This window comes from Onychostoma macrolepis, chromosome 22 (genome assembly GCF_012432095.1).
Source record: "Onychostoma macrolepis isolate SWU-2019 chromosome 22, ASM1243209v1, whole genome shotgun sequence".
Classification (NCBI taxonomy): Eukaryota; Metazoa; Chordata; class Actinopteri; order Cypriniformes; family Cyprinidae; genus Onychostoma; species Onychostoma macrolepis.
In genome coordinates this window covers 26,872,628-26,899,537 of record NC_081176.1, presented here as the reverse complement: position 1 = coordinate 26,899,537, position 26,910 = coordinate 26,872,628, and the positions used below count along the sequence as shown (strand labels likewise).

At 38.7% G+C, this 26,910-nt stretch overlaps 1 protein-coding gene across 2 annotated transcripts; it reads right to left on the bottom strand.

Moving 5' to 3' along the window:
• Positions 1-2,680: 2,680 nt before the first annotated feature.
• Positions 2,681-21,281, bottom strand: mxi1 (max interactor 1, dimerization protein). 2 transcript variants are annotated; one of them, XM_058760573.1, is made up of 6 exons: positions 20,943-21,281; positions 18,567-18,669; positions 15,351-15,380; positions 6,991-7,105; positions 5,470-5,659; positions 2,681-5,332 (listed from the first exon to the last, which is right to left on the bottom strand). In XM_058760573.1, the coding sequence occupies exons 1-6, from the start codon at positions 21,160-21,162 to the stop codon at positions 5,169-5,171; spliced, it is 822 nt and encodes a 273-aa protein (XP_058616556.1). In that variant the 5' UTR covers positions 21,163-21,281; the 3' UTR covers positions 2,681-5,168. The 2 variants fall into 2 exon arrangements, with proteins under 2 accessions (XP_058616556.1, XP_058616557.1); XM_058760574.1 differs by lacking the exon at positions 20,943-21,281 and adding an exon at positions 18,810-19,258.
• Between the last annotated feature and the right edge of the window lie 5,629 nt (positions 21,282-26,910).

The following is a 26,910-nucleotide window of genomic DNA, read 5'->3' as shown; positions in this document are numbered from 1 at the left end:
TTTCAAATCACCTTGCTGAAATAATTACAGTAACAGAGGCAATAACTGTCATGTCAGAAATTACACTTACATTACCTAGCTTGCATAACTCGCATAAAATGCATAATGTTTGTAAAAGTATTTATACAGTGTGTTACTGGATCAAAAGGTGTGATGAAGATATGACATGGCAATAAGGTTTGGTGCTAGACAGAGTTTACTGTCAATGCAGTATGACATATGACTGAATCTACACTGTAACTGCACTTTTCAGATGAGTTATAGTAATGTGCAGTCTCTACCATGGTAATGCCTCTATATACAGTATCACATGGCATAATGTAATGTAAAATGCTGTATTTGATGCCATCTGTCTCCCTTCTTCTGATACATATCTGTTCAATCTCTGATCAGTTCCTCTTCCTTGCATCTTGCTGTATGTTCACAAATTGCAAAACACACAGTTTTACAAATGAGGATGTCCTCAAATGTTTGTGTGTGTGTGTGATTTTATCAGGTTTTGCTCACTTCTGGTAAAATATCCCCAAAATATGGATAATTAGGTACACACACACACACACACACACACAGGTATTCCTATCATTATGATGACATTTCATAGGAGTAATGGGTTTTATAGCATACTGTACAAACTATATATTCTATCCCCCTACACTAACCCTACTCCTAAACCTACCCTTACAAAATTTTTTTTTTTTTTTTTTTTTTATATAGAAAAAAAGCCTTCCACAAGGAAATTGATTTCAGATATTGCCATCTTTGAGGAACATTTTGTTCCCATAACATAGGGTTTACCTGAACCACACACACACATGTACAAAATAGTGGTTATCATCGAAGATAAATCACTTTTAGTGCAAAAAAAAATAATAATAATAATAATAATAATAATAATTACATTTGATTGCCCCTAAATAGCAAAGAAGTTCTTTAGAAACTATATCTACTGAATCTATATCTATAGATATATACAGCTGCACCAAATGATTCACTGGTTAACCATTAAGATGAGTTAGATTAAATAATAGACACATGTATGAAACTGAATGAGAAGACATGCACATGAAAAGCTTGATAGTGAGAGCGTTATGAAAAGTGGTTACTGTGAATGAAACATTGATATAGATGAAACTATTATTTTGTGTAGTGAAAAGGATACTTTGTGATTGTGTGTATTGTACTAAGACGATTGAAAATATACTGAAATGTTTGAAAAAAGTGCACTTTTGATGATCTGTTGTGATATTAGTACTAAGAGTTTTGAAAAATACACCTTACTTGTGAAATTAGTACCAAAGCGAGCAACAAAAACTGTAATAAAACATTTTTTCTGATCAGCGTTGGTTTTGTGATCTTATCAACATTGTATTAGAAATTTCATATTTTAACAGCAACAGCAATAATAAAAAAATATGTCATTATAATAAAAACATTAGTTTTATGGGTGCTCAACATGTTAATATACTAAATTGGCCTCTAGGTGGCACCAAATGAAAAGTGATTATTTTGTATTCTGATATCAGGTCAAACTGCAGCATACCATTACTGACAAAATGGCTCTTAAAATTGTTCATTATTTTGTGAGGGGAAAATAATTATGTGTATGTGTGTGTCAGTACTACAACGACAAGTACTAAGATTTAAATCAATGGGTCATTCTTCGTTTGTGGTGGCAAGTGTTGTCTTTCTACTTTACAACAGTTGAAATAAACTTTAAATACCAATAAATCATAAAATGTTTGTATTCTGTCATTTGTGCAGTTAATAGTGACATTTTTTGTTTTAAAATGCATATTTAATTGAGTTTTAGAAAAGTAATAAAATATGCATGTTCCCGCCGTACCTCAGAGAGGTATCATGGAATGTAATCGCAACAATATAACATTTTTAACACAAATAAAGTGGTTATACTGTAAATATAGATTTTATTTAACATGTACAATTTTATTAAATTGTTTTTTTTTTTTTTTTTTTTAAAACATATTTTGTTATATTTAAGAAAAAAGTTGTGTCCCCCAAATTCATGTCTGTGGTGTTACAACAGTGGATGTCGCCCCTTTAAGAAAAGGGGGGATTCTATTTGGACTACTTCCTGTGTGTAAAGGTCACTGCAGGTGCTGGTTGATCTGAGGGGTGCATGTGGAGTACATGCTTTCTCATTAATTTTCTTAAAGTTAGCTAAATTTCTGACAATTTCATGTGTCGCATTTTATTAGCGTCTGTGGTGTTATGTTGATAACTTGCAGATCTGGCATATTTTAATCAAAATTTTGATAAATATATACTTATTAATATTTCCAAAATGTCCCCTGATCTTGAAATCATCATGATGGCAGCCTCCATTTTAGAAAAGTCTGGATTTAGGCCGATTTGTGTGTCTTTTCTGGTAACACCACAGAGCCTATAGTAACTTGCAATATAAAGTCTGTGGGGTTACTTCAAAATGACAGACATAAGTGGCTGTGTCACCAATGTTTGATTGAAATTGTTTAAAAATCAAAATGTCCTTAAGCTTTCATTTTCTTATGGATATAACATATTAAACTAATTTTAAATGCATAGCAATATATTTTATTAGAAAAAAAAAAAAAACAAGCATTTTTACCAATTCTGCCTCTCATTTGCCACCCCCAATTGAAGAATGACCCCTATAAAGAAGAAAATGAAGAGAAACAAAGCATTTCCTGCTCTTTTTTTTTGACAATCTTGGTGTTTATTGTAAGTATTGCATTTTAACTCACAGCTAGAATCAGAGTGCATGTTTACAAAGAATGGCCACAAGTTCATCAGGACCTCGGTTCCTTCCGGGTGGAAAAGCTTCGCCTGTAACAGACCCTTTTCCCCGAGTCTCTTGACAAAACACAGATGCTGTTTCAGGATCCGCTTAGCATTTTTATTTCCCCCGGAGTGGTCAGAGACGTGGGAGAGCTGATCCCAGACCAGCACCACTTCTCTTGGAAGTGTCGTTGAATTCGGGCCTGGATCGGTACACGGTGGCCTCAACAGGACATGGTCCATTCTCTTCAAAAATTAAATAAAACAAAACAAAAAGCACTGGCTTCTCAGTATGGGCTCTGGCTTTAAATAGTGCAGATTTATAAACCAATAAAACAATATGAATGAAAAGGAGAGACAAAAGACAAAAGCAACATGTCCTCTTGTGAGGACGACAACAGAGGTTCTCGTCTGTGGTTTGGCCAGGTGTTGATAAAGCACCAACGCACGTGAAAACGCCTCTGTGGCGTTCACCTCAGTTTGTTCAAAACACAATGAATTTACACCTGACTAAAACAGTCTAAAACTCTCTTAACAGGGGCGAGTACAACTACTCCACACATATGGGCCGTTCAGCAGCCAAAATCATTTGGTTGATGCTGGATCGGGACACCTAGCAGATGTCCGTACTGCTCGATTGCAGGCAGAATGTTTACAAATTAGACTTGGCTTTAAAACGCACTAAAAAGCAGCTCTGCATTTGGGGAGGAAATATAAAATAATAATAAATCACAGATGGAGTGAGTTTACGGTTTAGAAGAGAATTGGGAAACTAAAAGGGCGGGAAATGCCATCAAAGATTTTTGACGGATGAAATAAGTTAACCCTTTCCTCCAATTTCGGATGAAGGGAAGAAAATAAATATGACTTGAGGAAAGTTAATCAAGTCTGAATGCTTCGTCTCACACAAAATAAAGAAATTAACGAGTTTAACATACAGTACAGCGGGAAGCAAGAGTTCGTAGCGCTTCGCGCCGATTTTGTCGCGCATGCGCCGCTCACTCCACATCCACAGCACACTAGTAGTGGAATGCCTTTCAGCTTTAAAACAAATAAAATTCTGAACATAAAATCGAATAAATAAAGAGCGCCACTCAAGAGTTAGCATGCCTTAAACAGAGGTCCACGCTTTGGCGTCCCACCGACCACTGCCTGCGGTCACTCGTTCTTGTGTGTCCGATTTTAAGTACTTAAGTGTGTTGGTTGTTTAGTTTTAAAGAAAGTCGTAAAATTCCTTGGGCAGCCACAGAATTGAAACTACTTGCGTTTCATCCAGCATAATGAACAAATAATACTGTCCATGCCACCACAAAAGACTCTCAAGAGGAAGATAGTCAATCTTTGCAAAAATATAATTTAAAATGCACAAAACACAAGACATACAGCAACAGAGGCAATTTCTACCCATGGGTAACTACCTTTTTTTTTTTTTTTTTTTCCCAACTCAGTTTTTATTTTAACTTTAATTTATTAAACTATCGTATTTATGTACAAAAACGAGCAAGTTGGCGTTGCTCTTTTGGACGGACACAAGCATTGTGTCTCAAGAGTAGGAGTGCTAATGTGTTGATCTGACTACAAGAGTTTATTGCTTATTTCTGCCAGGAGAGACATCTAGTTAAACACGGGGGTGGATATTTCTCTGACGTGGTGCCAGTTCTACGGAGGGCTCTACGCGGTCGAGTGCAAGATCGCTGGGTTTTAGCTGCTGCGTGGAAAGTAGCTCCACGGTTTAATGCACCAAAAATTCCCACAGCCATGGGATCGTAGTTTTTCCGTCGTCTTTGATGAACGCAGTAGATCTTTCTGCTTTATTGGTTGTGTCATATAGCACCAATGACAGTCCTCGTCCGCCGTTGAGCAGCGACGTTAGAACCATTAAACCGGATGAGAAGGAAATCAGGTTTGGGGTTTCTTGTGTTGATATGGAGTTACACATGTCAGGTGATCCAAGTTGCGTGGGTTTAGTTGAATGTTTCACTAGTGACCAGTTCACGACCCATTCATGTAGAGAATTAACAATCAGGGGTTTGAATTAAAAATTAAACATCTATTTTTATACATCTTAACTTTCCTTTCGGAAAAAGGGGATTTAGATAATGACAATTATCAGAAAAGTCTCTTATTCAGGAATATAACCATCTAATAACCCAATTAAAATCACAATCACAGATTGTTTCCATCTCATTCATATTCTCTCAGATACATTCGCAAACTTAAAACAACACATCAGGCATTCTATAGGGCGGGCGGTGTTCTGGTCACCTGACTTAAATAAGAGTCTCTGATTGGTCGAGGAGGGATAGGTGGCTAGGAGGCAGGACTCACTTCGAGGGCTGGGATAGTGTGTGTGTGTGTGTGTGTGTGTGTGTGTGTATAAAGGGGAGCTCGTTTTATGAGCTGAAGGCCAGTTTGATGCTGCAGGAAGAGTAGCCCTCATCGCTGGCAGTGCTTGGTAGACTGCTGTGGTCGTCCAGATCGCTGGTGCTGGCTGTGCTGACGCTGTCCAGCTCTCCATGAGAGAACTCTGTGCTCTCCACATCCACCTCCATCTCTTCTGTGTTCACAGAGAGAAAGTGAAACAAAGTCAGACAACATTTTCATTGCACCGTGCATCACATCAGATATATCACGTGAAGTGGTGAAAGATATCTAGCTAGAGACAGACAGAACAATAGATGATGAAGCTCCAACCTTGGTCTGAGTCGGAGCGGTCAGATCTCTCGGAGCAGAGGGTGGAGCCTACACTATCAGTGCGTATCCTCTCGCCCTCCAGCACGCCCCCGCCGCCCCGCAGCAGGTCCAGACGCCTCCGGAGGTGACGCTGCTCTCGCTCCAAACTCTCCAACTGATGCTGAGACTTACGCTCCGCTTCCTCCAGTTTCTGTGGTAGACAAAGAACGGTGACTCACAGATAATTACGGAAAATCACTAACGGCACATACAAAAGAATTCACGGTGTAATCAATGCTTATTACAGCTAATGCATAAGTTAGACACGTTCAGTGCTACAAGACCTTTAATTTATTTTGTTCCTTTTTATCACTTCAGGATTGGGAAATGTTGCAAGCCAGATTCAAACCTGCATTGATTTGCAAGAGCACTAACCAAAATTTTAAACAACTTCATTGACATCATGCTATATGAAATGGCAGGATGGGTGATTTAAAGAGGTGTGTGTTTGGTCAAGCTCATGTGACTAATGGATTTGTTTACTACAGTTCTGAATCCAGTTCCGATCAATAATCCCTCCACATGTGACCTTTGTGACCTTATAACACATTACGCTAGAACTATACAGTGTGACTTCCAGCTACAACCACAAACGCACGCACACATAACTGGTCGGGACAGCTTAACCTGTTATTAGACAAACTGTAAATACAGGGCTATTATCAGATACATATTTTCAACAATACAAAGTATCTGCTTGACGTGTTTTACAAAAAAGGCATAGAAACTGATTTGTCACATTAAGGGACATGGCTCTGCTTCCATAAAAATAAATAAAACTTCAGACTTAATCTCATGTGAATGAACAATAATTTTTCAAACTACTGTTAATTTATGTGTTAAACTTTAATGAAGAAATTATAAATGACTGCAACTGAGATGCACATTTTTTAATACATCAAGAAATTGTGCATTACCCATATGCAGTGTTATTATTGGTAGCAAAAACCGAAAACTATTTAAAAAACCTGTTACATTTTAGTTAATTGAAGTTAAATTTAAATAAAATACAAATATTACATGCAAAACTTAAACTAAAAAAGTAAAATAAAAAAGCCTTGGCAACTACCTGACACAAAACAAGTTGATTTACTAAAAAAAAAAAAAATAAATAAATTACAATTACTAAAACATACACTAAAAATAAAACAAAAAAAATTAAATAATTCAAACCATTACTAAATATTTTTATGGAATATTAATAATACTAAAATAACACTAAATATGCTGTTGACAGTTATTAATATTTACATATGGAAGAGTTTGGAAGTTTCTGGTGTCTTAATTAATTGACAAAGTAGTAAATGTTGTTTAGACTGGACAGGACATCACAAGCAGAGACAGTGGCTACAAGATGAATAAATGTGGCAAGTAAAATTCAAACTCTCATTTTCCACATGCGCACCATGGCTCAGTGTGTCAGAGCATGTGCACAAACCACATTATTAGTTTAATTCAGGAGCTCCTCTGAAGTGCGTTTACCTTTATGTGTGTTTTGGCCTTGTTGAGCAGTCCCAGAGTGGTGTGGCGGCTGCACTCTGGTCCCAGCGGGATGAGACCCTTCAATCGCTCCAGACACAAACGAAGGTGGGCTCGCCTGAAACATGACAAACAGAAACGTCAGCCTCATACACACACGCACGTACACGCCCTGAAAAAATAATGAACTTGCTGTACTTGTGTGATCTGACCAACCGCTTACGAGACAACACCTCATTCTCTAGCTTAAACACAAAGCACGCACCCACACATGCCACTGACTATTAAAGATTGTATTCTAGGAACTCAAAAGTTGAGGTTGAGATTGTTTCCTTTCTGATGCAAAAATGACCTGTGTGTCCAACAGTTATTAGTGTTAATAAACTAAAAATAAGTATTTTTAATACTTGAAATAAAATAGACATTAAGAATGATAGAACAATATAAAGAACAACATATAGAACAAAGAATGGTAGACACAACACAACGATAGATAGATAGATAGATAAAGCATCAGAATGATAGATAGAATTAATAAATAGAATGATAGACAGACAATAGAACTATAGATAGAATGACAGACAGACATAGATAGATAAAAGAACAGTGAAAGAATGAATGATAGGATAGAAGTAGACAGGATGATAGAACAATAAATAGAATGAAAGTAAGATACATACATAAATAGAACAATAGAACGAAAGAGAGAAAGAGATTTCATTTAAAGTAATAAAATAACTAAAACCTTAAACTATACAACATTTTTTTTTTAAACTAACTAAACTAAACTAAAAAACTAAACTTATAACAAAACTATAATAGTATATTAATGATGCACACTGGCGTCCAACACTCCTTCAAGACACAAGCAGACTCTCCATCTATGTTTTACAAGTGCACGTGAGCATGAGCGTGCTTGTGCACAGGAGATCACTATCGCACGAGTCTCTAATTGTGTTATTGAGGCTTTTCATCTCTAATTCCGTTTGCATTCCACCTTATCGGCAATGAAGATGGCTGCTCTCTTTCCTTCTCACACACACACACACACACAGTCTGTCTGGCCTGTGACAATGGCAGTAGATTTATCACAAGCCTTATCGCTCTGTCTGAGCACCACCGAGAGGGCACTGTTATCAGGACACCCGTCACACACACACACACCGTCGCAGACGCTCCAGTGTCTGCCTCAGTGTGTGTGGACATTGATTGATCAACCTGGTGCATTAATGGCTGTAGGGAGCAGACTGGTATTTTAGACTTACTTGTAGCTCATACAAATGACTGCACCAGGCCTCTAATTCATCTACACCCATTTTGCCCTAAAACCCCTTCACCACGGCAACCAGATGTAACCCAAATATCTAATAAAGCACTTCTCACGCTATGACAGCGTCACGTCACACACACTCAAACAGTACTTGTCGGGAAGGCTGTATATATATGTTCGCGTGTTTGCTTTCGTCTGTGTGTGGCGTGATAAATGACTTCGTTTCAGTCTGCAAACAGAGACCGTGCCAAACAACAATCACTAAGTCTGTCTCGCAGGCTAAGTGAAAAACAACATCTTTAAAAGACCTAATTATTACGTCATGCATTAAACACCTCAGTTTCTGTGGTACCCAAAAAGACCGGTTGCAATTTGCGAGAAATCAACACAGAAACCCACGCAAAAATGCACACACAAAAGCTAGACGCATCATGATCTAGGTAAAGTTAGGTGTGTTTCAGTTACTAGGAATAACTTGTAGTGTGAACAACAATGCAGGCGCAGTAAGGTTATGTAACAGATGAACTTTATCATGTTAGCTTTGTTGCAAAATCGGGAAAGTCCTTGAGTCAGGATTCGAAGTCAGGACGTTCCGTAGCACAACGACGCTGTATGTCGGTGCGCTGCCCTCAAGGCTATTGGCGCCAACACAACCTTTATTTTTAATAGTGAACAGTCTTTGAACCTCATAAATGGCTGATATGAAAAATTTTACATGTACAGACAAATAAAAACAGTCCTCTGCAAGGGAAACTCAACTTACAATTGACTCCAATGGAGTCCAATGACATTAGCATTACCATTTTTATTGATACTTTTTTGTTGCACTGCATTCTGGGATTGCCTTCTCCACAAAGGCAAATGTGACTAGAACAAGTTAACTATGTTGCCTTAAAATACTGCCACCGTAGGCAGTTCATTTGGTTTTGGAACAGAGTAAATGAACGACCCTTGATAATCGTGGGTGTGCAGAATCTGTGCTTCAAAGCTGCAATCTGAGTCTATTCTTCTGGTCAAGATCTGGCGCTGGAAGAAGATGCCAAGTTTTATACTCCTCTGCATTAGTCATATAGAGAACTCTACAACTCGGTTTAATAATAACTCAAATCAAACGTGCCTCTTACGTTTGAGCGTGTTTAGACCTGCTCTCTCTTACACCCAGAGCAAGAATTTTATTATGACAATACATCTTCAGATTTCCTTATAAATGACTCATAAAAATAAACACACACGCTCATTGTCAGGGCTGTCACGATCGTGACATGTTGGATTACATTTAATTATCAAACAAACAAATGCAATATATAATGTGCATTCATGTGCACTTGCATTGTAATGATTATAAACGTATGTCTTTAGATAGATGGATAGATCCATCCTTTCTGTTCTCTAGTGTGGTGGGGGTTTTATTAGGGGTTGAAAACACATGCTTGCTCCAGATTCTGCTTGGTTTATTGGTAAATAATGAATGGAGTTGGCATAATGCTATGGGCCTGGCATGGTAATAAGTAATGTCAAGGTCAAGAGGGGGTCGATGCTATTTGAACACACTCTTAAATTATAATCTGCATTAAGAACAAAATATTCAACACATCTTCCCCACACAAGAGCATGGAAAAAAGTATGCAGATTACATGCTGGCCTGGCTATTTGCCAACTATCCATATGCACATGTATAATCATAGCTTGCTTCAACAGCAGGAAATCTCACATTTTCCCACAGAGCACCTCTGTCTATGCAGCAAACAAAAATCTGCACAGCAGATCCTGAATCTGATCTTTTTTCTTTAAGTGAGAACACAAACTGCATCCTCTCTCGCAACCAACCACCTATATATAGCATCACATGCATGTAATATAGATGAAACCCCGAGCCACAATGATGGCATAGAGTCGCCATGCAGCAATGTACGCACACTAAAAACGTCATGGTTTTTCCTACGGATTCTCCCGTAGTACATTTTTCTCCATTGCCTCACATGATGCCTCTGAAGCATCGTGTCACATGGCTGGGTTATTGCACACCACTGCACAGACCACAAAGCGTGAACAGACTCTAGGTTCTCAAGCCCTAGTTCGGATCTGATCGATACAGCAGGTCTGACAGCTTGATCTGGGTTACCATCCTTGTTTTATTTAAAGGTTTGGCCACGTGCTTTATGATGTCACAATGGGTGAGCATGCAGACGTGTCCCCATCATATCAGTAACAGACCCGAGCTCTCGAACAGCTCTCAGATAAAACGCGAGAGGTATCCTCCCCCACCACATAAACAGACACAGATGGGAGGCCATTATTGGTGCTAGTCCTCCATTTTCATGTAATCTGTCCAAAAACTGGACGAAAAGCAACGCGAGCATGACATTAGAGAGACTCATGCTGAGAATAAAAGCAACCTTCAAATGTGGGCAGAGAACGAGGGAGTGCAGGGACGGTTGCAGATGTAAAGTTAGAAGGTGGGGGTAGTCAGGATAGAGAGAATGAAAGGGAAATGAATAAAGAGGCAGGAGGAAGAGACAGATACCAGTGGAAAGAAAGTAGAGACAGACACTATGACGGCACTATATGTAAACATGCTTGGAAACAAAGAAGCCTTTGAGCCATGCATGGGGTGAACCAATGACCGCTTACTGTTCAACACACAAAGGGGGTGGATGTACAAAAATACATATTTTCAAAATCTAATAGTGATTGGTTTGCCTGCATATAGCTAGGTCGACGGACTAGTCTCATTCAACGTCAACAGAGCATGAAGTAATGTAATAGGCTGCAAGGGTTTAAAGAAGTTGGACTCTTTATAACTTCATCCACGTCTTGAATGCAATTCTCATGGTGGGATTCTCAAAAAATTGTGCGAGATGTAATACAACAAGCAGGACTAAAAATATCAGAAACTACAAAACAAACAAATGAAAAAATGTGGATGAACTAGTCTCACTTCCATTCGTCTAGTCAGTTGTTGTGCAACTAGTCGAACATCGAGACCCATCCCTGGTAGGGGGAGATGGAACGAGACCTACATCGAGCCGAGGATATACCTTTGTTGCACCCCTGGTTAAACGCACGTACAATAACACACACTACAGACAGAGCAATGGCTCTACAATCCACAGGGAAATAAAGGAGCACGTACCAACTCAGACAGTAACAGCTGTGGTGGAGCAAGGCCCGCTCTGGCCCATCAGTAACACATGGATTAGTTCACACGTGCTGAGCTGTAATCTGCTCCGTACAGCCCAGACCAGCAGACCCCACTCACATGCCCACAGAGTTTGTGTGTGTGTGTGGTCATGTGATTGCTGCCCCCATCCCTAAAGCTCCTGCAGATGGCTGCGTGCATGGAAAACACAGATTCTCTATTGTACGGCTCTCTATTACGTGGGTTTCATTTGGCCAGAAGGTTGTGGACACTTTGGATAATCTAATAAACGTGAGGTGAACCCAAAAACAAACGAGACGAAATCAGAAAACAGAAACATCACCAGATGTTTGGATCACACCACTCTCTCACAGAAAATCCACTCAATCCATTTTACTTCCCCGGAAGAACGCTTAATCCGAACACAAAAAATACACACACAGCGGTGGTGGAAGGGCAAACAGCCATAGGTCTCTTCAGTAATCAGATGAAAGGCCATGACACACAAAGCAAAGGACCATGGGTGCAGATCAATGTGGTTGGTTATGATTGGACGACTTTCAGGAGGTCCACTGATTGGATGGCTGGCTAGTATAGCTTTGTCTCTCCTGCCATGATGAGTCCCTAGGCCAAGCATAACTCAATATTTGACACTCTTTTGGGCTGTAACTACCACAAATATTGAGGAGGGCATGTCACCTCAATATTTCGATCAGTGGTTGCCCAATGATATATATATTTTTTTTCAATGGCCAATTGTTAAGCAATTAGATTTGGTCCTCGCACTAATTTGGAATGTTTGGTTACATCCTTGCCAGGCCTACAAACTATCATACTTTTACACAATGTAGAAACAAAAAAAAACATACAAATTTCATTAACAGGTTTTAAGGGTGTTGCTGGTGACATTCAACTGACTGTGTCATTCAGGAATGTTACTTTCTTCCTAGATTTCAGCCTGTAATTCAAGAATTTGGTTGTACTAGTAAGGAGGTGTCTAAAAGTATTGGGTGTGGATGTATAGAAATGTTTATGGTGGCATCAAAGATGTGGGTCTGTTTGTGTGTTGTTTCTGTAACCTTACCCAATAGTAAATATGAGTGCTGCATTTGAAGTGAGATGTGCAATGAAACAGTGTTCTTTTACAGGAAACAGTAAATGTGGGGCAAGGCAGAGCACTAGTGGCCTCTGAATCTCAAATGTCCTCTGCTATACTCTTCCGACATAACCCAAAGATTGCCACAGGGGTGTGTGTCCTTCCTGACTCACCCAAAACACCCAGAGCTGTGTCAACCTTCCATAGCATGAGTGTGCATCTGCGCGTGCACTGTGAACATGCCCTGGCACGTGTGCGAGTCTGCATTGCTTGCTTGACCAAAGATCACACGTCCTAATCTGCTTTTGCTGGCCAAGAAAAGCTTACAAGGCATCAGGTCAGAGAGAACAGTCAGTTCTCAGCTTCCCTTCCAGGGGGTTCCGGAATTCCCAGGGGAAGCGGAATGTTCTGACTCCAGCTTCCTCTGTACTGCCGTAGACAACATGGAGGACAACATATAAGGTCATTGGCAGCGAGTTCTTGAGGAGCACACTTTGGCAACGGATGATGATGTATCTTCTAAACGCACTTTATTCCTAATGATTCTCTTTGAGGGCGGAAGTGTGGTGTAGCCAATCAGCCCAAGCGCCTCTACGTTCTGAAAAGATCTTTTCTTAGGGCCGCTGGTCTATTTTCAGTAAGCCAGCTTGGCAGCTTTATTCCTGAGCCTTTGCATTCTGACTGTCAAAGACACCACGGCCCACACATTCACAACAGCATGCTTAACACACAACCAAACACCCTCGCTTTCATATACCCAATAATTAACAACCACATACCCATAATTGGAAATGAAATCAGTGATTTTAGTTCAATTCGAACATCTTCCTTAGCTGACATCCGAACTGTGCAACCAAACCTAAGTTTAGGAAGTTGAGGCTCACCACATATGTTCAAAGGCATCATAAGATCAAACGACGGCATGGTTGCATGAAAACACGCGTGTTATCTGTATACGTGTGGTGGCTTGCGAGAGGCCGGAATGCGGTCATAAGTCTTTCATCTCCTTCCTGTTCCTTTCTCACATGCAAAAACACTGAACTATCTTACATCTTCATCAGACAGAAACTGCATGTGACGCCTGACACAAAATGGTCACTGCTTGCCACCTGGGACTGCAGTAAGGCACTGGCAAGCAGGAAACTGTCCCCTTGTGCTTCCAGTTGGGCCACTCAAGGCATTTGACTATTTCGGAGTATTTTGATATATCATGAAAGAAGGTTGGAAGGGATGTATTAAACCCTTGTGCTAATGGGATGTTAGATACAAAAGTTTAAATTATAGGTGTCCTAACTTTGAGAACTCTTCAAGTCACGCGGAGTCAGGGGTAATATGGTTTGGTGTTGGGTGTGGCTGCTGACTGTACCTTCGTCATAATGTGTTGTGTAATATTTGTTTGTGCTGACACTAAAGGCTGTCCGACAAGCCCTGTCCTCTTTATCTGTACCAAACCCATACAACTCTACGCCGGCGCACTGACAACCCTTCACATGTGTAGACATTATCTGAGAAACCCAGCCAGTCTGGGAGGAGATGAGTCTACTTGCATGCATGCATGCACACATACATATGGTGCATTTAAAACTACTCCAGTAAAACTGTGTGCTTTGGTCCACCAATGATTCTGCAACAAAGTCTTTGCCCAAGTTTCCGGTCTCACCCATGTCCCATCCAAAATGACTGGCAAGCAAATAGACGTGACACTCCAGGACTAAGCTGTGCTTAAGAAAAGTTAATAGAGCTCCAGGTCTTCATATAGAGGGTCACAAAGGAGTTCCTGTTAGTCTAGACGAGAGTTATTTTCGGTCTTTGAAGTGGAGCCTCCAGTATTCGCGTGCACAGAGCCTAAACAGCAGGCCCCGCACTGTCGGTGTCTAATGCCTATCAGATAAGCACTCATGAGACCAGAACATACAGTCCATCATCTGTAAACACTCACGCATTGCACTCACTCCACATATGGGTGGCGATTTCAAAGAAAAACACCACCCATATGTTTGGGACATTTCAAAGAAATCACATTTGTATTTTCCTAATCATGTACACCTACAGTAATAACCAGTTTCCTTCTGTGAACTTCCTATTATGCAAATGACATTGTGAAAGAACGGACATATGAGTGCGTCTCTGGTTTTTGTCGTCTCCCTGGACTCTGGGCAGTAATCTGAAACTGAGGCTGCAGTAGTTGTGCAGGACCGAGGGGCGGGTGAGCCATGAGGAGAGGGAATGCCCTTAGATTAGCAGAATTGGGTCAGCTCTTACTTTCACTTTTAGGTACCTGTTGCTGCAGGGACAAGCTGAAGGGCAATTCTTCCGTGTTTCAAACTTCCTGTTCGCCCAAAGTAATGCGGTTTTTAATTTTCATATTTAATGAATTTTGAAAAGTAGCTTCAATACTTGCATAACTTGTCTCATTTGTAAGGATCTTTACTGCGAGTATTTTCTGCCGTGACAAATATTCACTATTCCCTCACTTACCAACACTTGCATGCCAATGCTCTACAAAAAAGCAAAGCAGGAAATATAGCAACCAATCCACAAAGCTCTAACTTCCAAATTTGATTGAGTAAAAGACTGCAATACATCAGTTTTCAACCACAACATACTAAACAGAAACTGAAGCATTGGTCTCATATTGGGGCCCAAATATCATCTCCTTGCTGACTCCCCCCTATTTTTTTCCCTAAAATTTTAGTACCCGTTTGTAATCATGACAATTAGCGCACATGTTCAAGTTGAGGTGCTTATGAGGCTGAGGCAAGTTTAAGTGATAACCTATTTTTTGTGATATTTCTTATAATTGCCAGTGTTCTCAGAATTAAGGTAAAAAAAAAAAATAACTTAAAAATCGTACTTACCGATTTTTCTCCAGCTCATTATGTGTGGACCTATAAAACAAAACAGAAGCAATGAATGAGCAAACATCAACTTGCTTGTGAGTATATGAGGAATTAAGTGCAAGGTTTTTGTCATAACCCCCATCATAAGCATAAGCTTATTTCTTGAGCGCTTATCTCCAGAATTAAACTTCAGCTCTCATCATGAGATCAGAGAATGCGGGAAAAAAGCCCGGCCGCTCATAAAGAACAAGACTATGTGTCGTTAAAGGTTCCAATGGGTTTACTAATTAATCTTTATTGGGGGGCTGAACCAGCCACAGCCAATCCAATGGCTCCACAGGGAATTATAAAGGCTCCTCTAAATGACCCACATGTCACTGCAACTCTTTGTATGCAGCGTAAAGACAGAGAAATGAAGTGTGCAGAGCAGAGAAAGCGAGCACAATGACCAGCCTATATGCGAGCACGTGAGAGAGCTCTCCTCTTCGTACAATGAGTGAGTGCCAGTGGACGCTCTCTCTCTCTCTCTCGCCCTCTCTGAGAGCACGAGTCAGTGTTATGTTAATAATGTAAAGTGAATCAGCCGTCCCCCTAAGAGGCTCTTTGTGTGGCAACATGCTGAAAGCTTTTCCAAAGCTCTAAATGGCCGGCCGAACCGGTGCATGGCAATGCCGTTGCAGGGGCAGCAAGACGTGGCTGCAGCAAGGGCCTACTTCTCCGTGGGTCATGTGACCGCTTCCCTTTATTGGCAACTAATAATGCCAAGATCGTGTTTTCAGGCATCCTGTAGCTGACCTTATGGTATTGCCGCTTTTGCACGGGAGGATGCTTGCAAGCTCAAGGGGGAGGAGGAATAGAGCGAGGGAGGGAAAGACAGGTGAACAGTATGCCTGTTTTCACAGCTCTTATTTCTGTGTGACAGGATGTGTAGTGTCCAGAGACATACACTCTAGGAAAAGACGGCACACAGTGTTGACTTTCTCAGGTTTTTACGTGTTGTTTTGAAATACGTTTGCATTGTGTTGTATTTAGGGTTCAAGTGTCCGTAAACTTAACGGACAATGTCCTGATAGGAAATTACCAGTACATTTTCATTTTCTACGTATGTTTTTCTGTATTTATTATTCGCAGCAGAAGTGCAAAAATCCTGTGTTTTAATGCTCAAAAATGTGGGTTTCCAAAGGCATAAGAAAAAAAACTAAAATGAGCATGCCCCACACAGTTTTGTAAACATGTGTAAAAGTATTTTTTCCTCACAATCTTTCCACCATCTTCATTTCAACTGAAGCAGCCTGAATGACCTCTTATCGGGAGAAACACACAGGCATACCAGATGATCCGATAGTGTTTCCTTTACATTCCCTCCATCAGTGCTCGCTTTGTGTACAGTAACACAGACCTGAGATCAGTCATCAAGATGTCTGTTACTTAGAAATGCAGTGAAACAAAACAGACGGAACTGACACAACACTAAACATACTCACACGCACATTGCGTCTGAGAGACAAGGAAAAAATTACCTTTGTGAGCTGCTCACATAAGTGCCATTTAGGTCAATGCAAAACCTGTAGCTAGATGGCATTTTGATAAAACTCAAATTCTGTAGCTAGATGGCATTTTTGGTCAACTTGAAACCTATAGCTAGATGTTTTATTTTTGGTCAACTCAAAACCTGTCCCTAAACGGCATTTCTTGTCAACTCGAAACCTATTGATAGAGGTTTTATTTTTGGTCAACTCAAAACCTGTCCCTAAACGGCATTTCTTGTCAACTCGAAACCTATTGATAGAGGTTTTATTTTTGGTCAACTCAAAACCTGTCCCTAAACTGCATTTTTTGTCAACTCGAAACCTATTGATAGATGTTTTATTTTTGGTCAACTCAAAACTTGTCCCTAAACGGCATTTCTTGTCAACTCGAAACCTGTAGCTGGACAGCATTTTTTGGGCAACACAAAACTTGGTAAATTGCCTACAGTAAAAGAAATTCTCGGCATCTCGAAACCTGGTGAACTACCTACACAGACGACATTTTAGGCATCACAAAAAAGTGACTAACCTAGATGGCATGTTAAACATGAATTAACCATAGTTTAGTTTTAGTACGCCTGTAGTAAACCATGGCTTTTGACAGATTGATCACGTTTGTATAACCACAATTTTACAGCAAATACCATGGTTAGACTATGGTCAGTGCAGCAAAACCACGGTTAATTTGTGGTTACCATTAACTATAATAACCATGTTTTAGGTTTTATTTGGAGTAAACCCATGGTTAATTTTCGCACTGTCAACCCAGTTGGCAATTCTAGTGAGCTGCCTACCTGGATGACATTTTTTGTCCACCTCTAAAGCTAGCAAACTGTCTACCAACATTTATTAGCAATAGCCGCGCAACATTTTCGTGATTTAGCAAAGCGCGTTTTAATAGACGGATTAAAACGCCTGTTATTGTATTTTCGATTAGTTTCTTTTATCAAATCGACATTTAAGCAGAACAATACAGGAGACAATTTTCCAAAACATGTTTTAGAAGAAGAATAACGTGGAAATTTAATAAAGACGCCTCAGGCTGTTCACCTTGGCAGCCAGAAAACAACAGTTGCTGTAAATAAGAGCCGTGCGTTCAAGGGTCCGGGGCTAAATTACAACACTGCTCTCGTGAGAACCAACAGTGCAACCCAGTTTGTTTTTCGGACATTAACCGCATACGCGTCAAAATAAACCAAAGATGTCGACACTGCAGACTTTCGGTTTAAACAAATCGAAACCCAGAGGCGCTCAAAGGCGAAAACAGGACGTGAGTTTTCGCACGGTCCCTAACCTCAGAGCTGCAGCAGTCCCGTTTGACAATCAGCTGATGAGAGCTCCCCTCCCCCAAAACAAATCAAACAACAACAAAAATAATAATAACGCACACTTAATTTACAAGCACAAACGTCTATTTCGTTAAAAAATACATCTGATATTTTTTGCTTTATTTATAAAAAAAAAGCATTTAAAAGTTTATACTCTTTTTTTTTAACATGACAAAAACAAGGCATTACTAAAAGGCGACTAGAAAATGATCTAGAAATTACAGCAGCAATGATTCAAGCCAGTATTATCAGCAGTGACTGGTCGTGACAGATGTCATAGCAGTGTGATCTATGCGCACGTCTCTCTTTGGCTTTTCTCCAGCAGTGTTATTTTTCTTCTCCTCTCGTGGAAGTGGAGAGTCAGATCATGTGCTTACCTGTTGTGGTTGTTGCTGCACTTTTTATTTCGGAATTTCCTTTGTCTCTGGTAGCTGGAGTGCTGAATAGACGGAAAGGTCGAGGCATATCCGTGTTCACTCTCTGAAAAAGACACCGCAGAAACGTGTCACATCTAACCAGACACGGGCCAAGTCCCTTTAAATACCTCAAAATACAGTCAATTCACAGGTTGGCCTCTTTGGCAGGACGGTTTGCATGTTATAAATATCAATACCATGTACCTCTTTCTCTCCTTTCTATATATTCGGCTGCTTCCAATAACCTCTGGATATTCAGCACAGCAGTCATCGTTTGAATAAATCTAGATGTGTGTCGTTTATTTTGTTTTTGCTGATATGTGATCACGATGACAGCTGCCTCGTCGCAAAACGTAGCATTGAATATCCTCCGACGATTCACCTGTTTTGTGTTTTTGTTTCTATTTGCTGAACCGTCGAGTCGAGGTATTTCCTTACACTGTTACCAAGCTAGTTACAGGAAATCAAACACAAATAAAACATCCGACGCCTGAATATCAAAGTTGTAAAAGTGCTTTAGGAAAACAGTCGAATACAAAGTGTATAAAATGAATAGAAACAGGTACAAAAGAGTCCCCGAGAGCCCAGCCTGCGAAGTCCCTGGTGCTTGCGCTGTTTTCTCCTCCCCTGGTTTGTTTACCTACTGTTTTAACAGCTGAGAGGATAGAGACCTCGGCGCGGGGAATTATGGGAAGTGTAGTCCTTCACCCAACCGGCCCTTTAACTCGAACAGGGCACGCTGATTTATTGTTATGCTGTTAGTTATTAACCTTGCTTGAATGGTTAAATCTATGTTTAGTATTATTTATTAGCGATTATTTAATATTAAATACATTTATACACGAATTAGACAAAGTCTACCTTAAGAATATTTCGCAATTTATAGCCAATGAGATTAAAACATAGCTAGGAAAATATAAATATTCATTTTATATTCATTAATATACAGCTTACCGTTGTATTCGTTATTATTTATTTATTTATTATTAATAACAACCGTGGAGACGCTGTAACTGAAACCCGGGTTTCCTACATTCAGTCATCTGTTTATTTAGCATTTAAATTTTATAAGCAGCCATGCAATCTGCGTTACATTTAATGATTCAAAAATTGTCATTTTCCCGTTTTGATAGTGCGCACTTCAACTCCCACAATCCCTCACTTCCAGTGCCGTTTAAGCCAGGCCCAGCAACATATGACATCACAGCACCGCAGCGCCGTGATTGGTCAGAGGCCCTTGCAAGCGTTCGCCAACGCAACACGCTCTGGCCAATCAGAGCAGCGCAACGTGCGCCATGTGGATGTCATGTGAACACACCCCCTAGGAAACAGGAAGGCGAATTGGAGAACTCTTTTGAAGTAGAAATATGCAGTCTGCATATAAAAATTTCAGATTTATCCGGTGTGACTCGGGTTTGCTTTAAATCGCGATGAACAATATTTAATTAAATCGAATAAGAGCGAATGGTGAAAGCGTGGTCAAAATCTATTGTTTATAAAGTGCTTAATATTAATCTCTCTTTATAATAGTTGCATAATAGACGCAATCAGCCTTAAACACTATCATAAATAAAATAAAATAAAAAAACAGGCGCAAAACATATTTTCCTACAATTTCCTATGTAGACAAAGCACAATGTAATGCTCAATCAAAAACAACTTCATGTGATCAAATGCCTTTATTTATACGATAAATGTTTAATCATCATACATACACTCTTATGCTAGGTGCGTAATGGAGAGTTAAAGGTGCAAATAACAGTCTAAGAGGTGACGTCAGCGTGTGTATTGTGCTAGCAAATGTTGGTTATTTATTTATATACTTGTTTATGTTCCTAGAGAGAAAGAGATGGCAAACAGCCTGGCATGTCTCTCTGCCGAACAATGCCAGACTCCGAGCTGCCCCATATGACAGTGCATGCCAGCTTGGGACAGCCAGCCTGCGATTTGGGACATTAAGTGCGCTGCAGAGGGAATTATTCACCTGCTTTTGTGTCTCTGACACATGCAATAAAATATAAATATGTGCAATTTGGCGTTTTATGACTTTGTGCAGTTCAAAATAGCCTTGAAACTATTTTAAGTTTCTGCATTGCGTGTATTATTAAATGCTAAAATATAAAAAGGTCTCCTTTTACGTTTTGGAAACTTGATCCTTTAAAAGCATTGTGGCCGTGCATCGCATATCGGGGCACATTGCACATGTTCCTCGTCTACTTGGCTGATTGTTCGTTGAACTCGATCCTTTGTTGTCTGAGTCTATTGACAATGAAACAGTTTGTCTGCATTACGCAAATGAGTCGAAATCACTCATAAGTGCACGATAATTTCACTTACTTCCATCCTTCCTCTCGGCGCTCTCAATATAACGCGCAGCCTCCAGTAAAACCTGTACATTTTTCAGGAAAGTGTTTATCATGGAAGAGTCTCTGGAGTTGAAGACGTCATTGAAAGGACAAGTAGACATCTCAAAATCTTGGTGATCCAAAGATGTTTCGGACTCCAGAAACAAGTCTTCGGCCTTCACCTCTCCTCGTTGCCTCTCAGTCCTCACCATTTTGTTCCCGTGCAGTGAATATGGTCGGAATTGGAAGTGTGTGTGAGTTATTGTGCTGTGCTGCGCTCTCTGGATCTACTGAATAAATGAGGGGAATGTAATGGATGAGGGAGATAAAACACTCCGGGAATGCCGGGTCCTAGCGCCCGCCGCGCGCCCGCCTGTCACGTCTACAACGTGCCCCCCAAACTGTGACGTCATCAGCCCGGGCCCGTGCCTTCGTGAACACGATTTGTCGTGTAATATAAAAATGAACACATGCACGGTTATTTTTCTCTTAAACTATTAAAACGCAACCCTCATAACCAAGATTCCAAAGGTTGATCTACGTACTTTCGAAGTACTACACTGTAACAAGTGATAAGTTGACTTAACTTAAAAAAATTGAGGAAACCCGTTGCCTAAAATTATTAAGTAAATAATAATTTAAAAAACTTGACAATTCACTTAATTTATAAAAATAATTTTAAGGCAACGGGTTTCCTAAATTTTTTTAAGTTAAGTCAACTTATCACGTAAGTAAGTAAGTAAAACGTACCCTTACAAAAATTAACTGTGGTTTTACTATAAATAAAACCATGGTTTTGCAACACTAACTATTGTTTAACCATAGTATTTGTAGTAAAACTGTGGTTATACAAATGGTAGTCAATACGCCAAAAAAAAAAAAAAAAAAATTTTTTAAAAATTACTTACTATAATAAAACCATGGTTAATTTTTGTAAGGGCATTGCAATATACTCACTGTTGAATAAGTAATTGCTTCACAACCATTCAAAGTTTGTTTTGCATGTAATCCGTACTACATTGGTCATGTTGTCACTGTCATGTCAGTTACGCCGACTCACTGCCATTCACAAATCCTCTTCCATGGCCTCATGGGATAGTAAAGCATCTATTGAACGTGTTCCTCAGAATCTAGCCGGAAGTAGTAAGTAATTGAGAAACTTTTTGACTATTGTTTTATGAATGCTGTGAATTCTGTCATAGCACTGCTCTTTTCACGTACTGTTTTTCACCTACTACAAAGGGAATGTAGGCCTATGCGATTTTGGATTCAGCCATAGTACCAGACATGCAAAGCACTGCTGAGCTACAAAAATAATGCAACGCTATGAGTTGTAAACTCAAATTAGTACATTCTCTTGCCTTACTATAAACATTTTAGGACTTTTTATGGTTCATTAACTTTATTAGGCTTTATAAAGCTCAAACATACAAACATTTCATGTTTTGGTTTGATTAGCAGTGTAACTTTTTGTCTCACCCAGGTTACAGTTAGCTTACCCATTACGCTTTTTGTTCCATTGATTTCCATTCATATGCATGCAAACACTGAAGACTGGAAACGCGAGCTCATGCGGAAAAATTTTGCCTCGACTTGCAAATTGATATATCATATGTGACCTCTTACAGTAGCATGGTTATTATCATTAAAAATGATCATATCATCCAAAAATTGTAATATTGTAATTCACTCACCCTCATGTTGTTCCAAACCTGTTCTTTCTTGTGTTGAACACAAAAGATATTTTGAAGAATGTTTGTAACCAAACATACTATGGAAGCCAAAACATTCTTCAAAATATCTTCTTTTGTGTTCAACAGAAAAAAGAAACCCGTACAGGTTTGGAACAACATGAGGGTAAATAAATGATGACAGGATTTTCATTTTTGTGTGAACTTTATTGAACCTAAAAGAAGCCTTAAAAAAAAAAAAAAAAAATTAATATAATTTTTATTATATTAAAATGTGTCATAATTTTCGTATAATTTATCAAAATGAAATAAATGTTAACTGAAATCATATAAAATATTTAAAAAATATTATTTTATTTATTTTATCTAGTTGCCAAGGCACCATTTTACATTTTCATTTAGTTTCAGTTGGATTACTAAAAAAAAAACTAAAATTAAATCAATTAAAATTAAGAAATAAAAAATACTATATAGACATAAAAAAAGCTAATAAAATTGACAAAAGCACACAACCAAATTACTAAAATATTAATTAAAATTAAAGTGAAAGAAAATAGAAAAATAAAATCTAATTCAGTATATTAACAGCAATTATAACTGCTTTATACTCAATTAACACTATCCAGCTGTATACAAACAACACAAACTTCAAACCACAGGATTGTAACGTTTCAGGGAACTGTAGTAGACTGTAAGTTGCAGTGTTTGATGCTCAAATTCTAGTGTGACCGCAGCTTTTATGTTTTAATACCCTCTTATAAGTATTCCTTCACACTGCCTGGTCTCTCTTTTATAGGTTATGAGTGATTCTGGCTAAACGAAACCTTGAAAGATCCAAATCCTGACACATGCTCACAGCTCCTGTCGTGGCTGACAGCAGCGCTGAAACATCATTATCAAGAGTGAAATACGTTTCAAAGACTCCATTCGGTGCACAGGGAGGGTGGAGAGGCTGGAGTTCACTGTCCGTTTCCTGCGGTCTTTGACTCTTTTAGCATGGCAGCTTTTTACCAGCGCCAGCACAAGGGGATGGCAGATCTCAGCTCTCCCCAGCACTTCAAAGCCAGTGCACAGGGCTTCAGCCGTTTGATGTGAAGTTCACAGGAAACTTGAAAGTGGAGAGCACAAGAAAGCCAGCGAGCTCTACGTCTAAAAAGAGAGAAATTGGTAACGTGGCCTTCAACCTCGATGCGTACTAGTCACACACCTGCCTTAGTCTGTGTGAAAATGTGGGACAGTGTCATGTTACTATCACTGAGATCCTATTACAGTTTTTCTTAACTTTTTAAATAGGTTTTTCAGTTTCATTTCATGTTAAGTTTTAATCATTTAGTTGTGTTTTTGCCATTTTTATTTGTTTTTGAAAATATGACTAGTTATTAATTTCAGTTTTGACTTTTTGTTATTGTAATACATTCAACTAAATGAAATTGAGAAATGCTGCCTTGCAAATAAATGATAAAATGTAAATATTTCTATTTTATTTCAGTTAATGTTTATTTTATTTCAAGTAACGAAAATGTTTTTTTGTTGTTGCTTTTTTTTAGGGTTAACTATCGAAATAAATGTATAACTATACATTTTTTATGGTTATTTTTTTAGTTAATTATTATTTTTTATTATTTATTTTAGTTAACTATAATAACCCAAAGATGTCACAGACCTCTAAATATGATGATCCAAAGGACATCCTTCCTAAAATTCAAAAGCAGTTATATAATGTATTAAAAAATAATATAATATAATATAATGTATGATTAATTTAATAATTTCTGGAATTTATAAGGCAGAATGAAAGTCAAATCCTGTATCTTTCTGATCTTATAATAATAAACAAATAAATAAATAAATAATAATTGTGTAATATTAATCAACAATACTCAAACATTAATAATGAATATAAATAATTATTAATAAATAAATAAGTGTAGTTAACAAAAAAAAAAAAAAAAACCTGGTCTGAGTTAGCAAGATTTTTTATTATTTAACAACAACAACAACAAAGCTGTTACTTTTAATTTATTTGATTAAAAGTAAAATTAAAACAGTAATATTTTGAAATATTATTACAATTTAAAATAACTGTTTTCTCTATTAATATGCAAAATGTAATTGATCCCTTATTATACCTGTGTTGCAAAGCTGATTTTAGTCATTCTAATATGCTGTGTTTAATATTTTTAAGGAATCCATGATGTATTTCAAGATTCCTTGATAAATATTTATTTATTTAAATCTAATTTATGTAAATGTCTTTACTGTCATTTTGATCAATTTAGTGCATCCTTGCTGAATAAAAATATACATTTCTTTATGAAAAAAAAAAAAAAAACCTTATGAACAGTAGTGTATTATTCCATTTTCCAAACCCGTTGTTTTCTGTAGTGTCGCAGAGATGCTGTGTTATGTAATATTTAAATCTCTTTCAAAGCAAACTGGATCTGAGATCTCCCTGCATGAGGACACTCCTTGTATTTGGACAAGACCAAAAAGGTTGCGACCTTTACTCAAGTCCCACTCAACCCTTTCGCAGCTTTGTTTTAAACGTGTTGCTATTAATGGCATTTTACAACCCCCAGCTCTCCTATAGCTCTCTACAATCAGTCACGTTCAAAAAACCCTTTGAGACCTTAATTAAAGAGGAGCCATGAGTGGACCGGCGCTGTACTTAAAGCCAACATGACCAGCCTGCACTGCAGGCTATCTGGGGGTCAGACTAACTCGTTAGGGCCGTCATTCTCACGAGTGAGTCTGGGAGCCATGACAACAGGCACCAGCCAGTCCTCCGCTCCCGGCCTCCAGACCGCGTCCACCTGCTTAAATATTTAACACACGCTCATTCACGACTCCCACAACCAAATTAAAAATGCATCCTCTCGCTGGTCTGCTTTTGAAAACAATAAGCCGTGACTGTGAGTGGAAGTCATGGCTGAAGCTCTGGGGCCCAACAATAGCGTTAAACATTCTCCAAAAACATGTTTGAAATTCTTCACCGAGGAATCCAGGAGCTCTCGTTCTCAAAGCCATCGGGTCCTGGAGGAAATAAGATATGTAATTGTGATAATAGAGTGCGGATGAAGAAGTAGCTAATATTGTCAAAATGGAACTGCTATAATCGCAGTCTCCTCCCACGTGTGTTCATACTGACAGTGTCTCTCCACCTACATGCTCACTCTGTGACATTCAAAATAAATGCCAGCAATCTGTGGCACTCTAGGGAAAGCTTCACTTTAGGGGGTGAGCGTTTGATAATTAGCTTCGAGCCGCTGCTTCCATCAAAATCACTGGTGTGAGACAAAAAGAGTTTCAAAATGCGTCAATACAACTGTGCATTTCAGTAGTGAAGTTTTAAAAAATGTCTTTTTTAAAAGAGTAAGCGTTATGGGTTACTTAAGGTTAGCAAGTAAGCTAATGCTAAAGTATTCAACTCTATGGCTGTAAAAACTCTATAAATCCTCCACCTAATTTTAAAATGATTGCTTGGGTTGGCGCTGGTAGCCTCGTGGGCAGCGTGTCGACATGCAGCGCCGTTGCGCTTTGGGCGTCACAAGTTCGAGTCCCGGCTCGCAGACCTTTCCCGATCCCGTCCCCTCTCTCTCTCTCCCACTTCGCTTCCTGTCAACTTTGATCTGTCCTATCAAATTATAGGCAAAAACGCCAAAAAATTATTTATTAAAAAAAAAAAAAGATCCAAGATTTAAAATCTTGTCTTGTTCGATCTCGTATTACTTTAAAAATGCAACATGCTAACAACAAACTCTTATGCGATACTTGTATTTTCACACTTTTAACGATTAATCGTTAGACAGCACCAATTTGTATGCTTGTTTTATGCTAGAAGTATCACATTGTTAGCTTAGCAATATGCTAGCAACAAACTCTTACGTGACACTTGTATTTTTATGTCATTTTCCATGCATCGTTTGCTGCATTGTGATTGCAAAGTTCCCTTATGACAATTAACCATGGTTTTACTACAAATAATTTTTTTTTTTTTTAAAACATGGTTTAATATAGTTAAACCACAAATTAACCATGGTTTTGCTACACTAGCCTTAGTTTAACCATGTATTTGTAAAACTGGATATATAAATGGTAATAAATATGCCAAAAAAAAAACGTCATTACAGTTTTACTACTATACAATTATAATTAATTTTTATAAGGGTTGCATTATTTGTTGATTCTTGTGCACAATCAACAGAATTTAATTTACACCAAACCTAATCGCCATTCTGTTGCCTTGCTATTGCTTTTTCATTTTGGAAA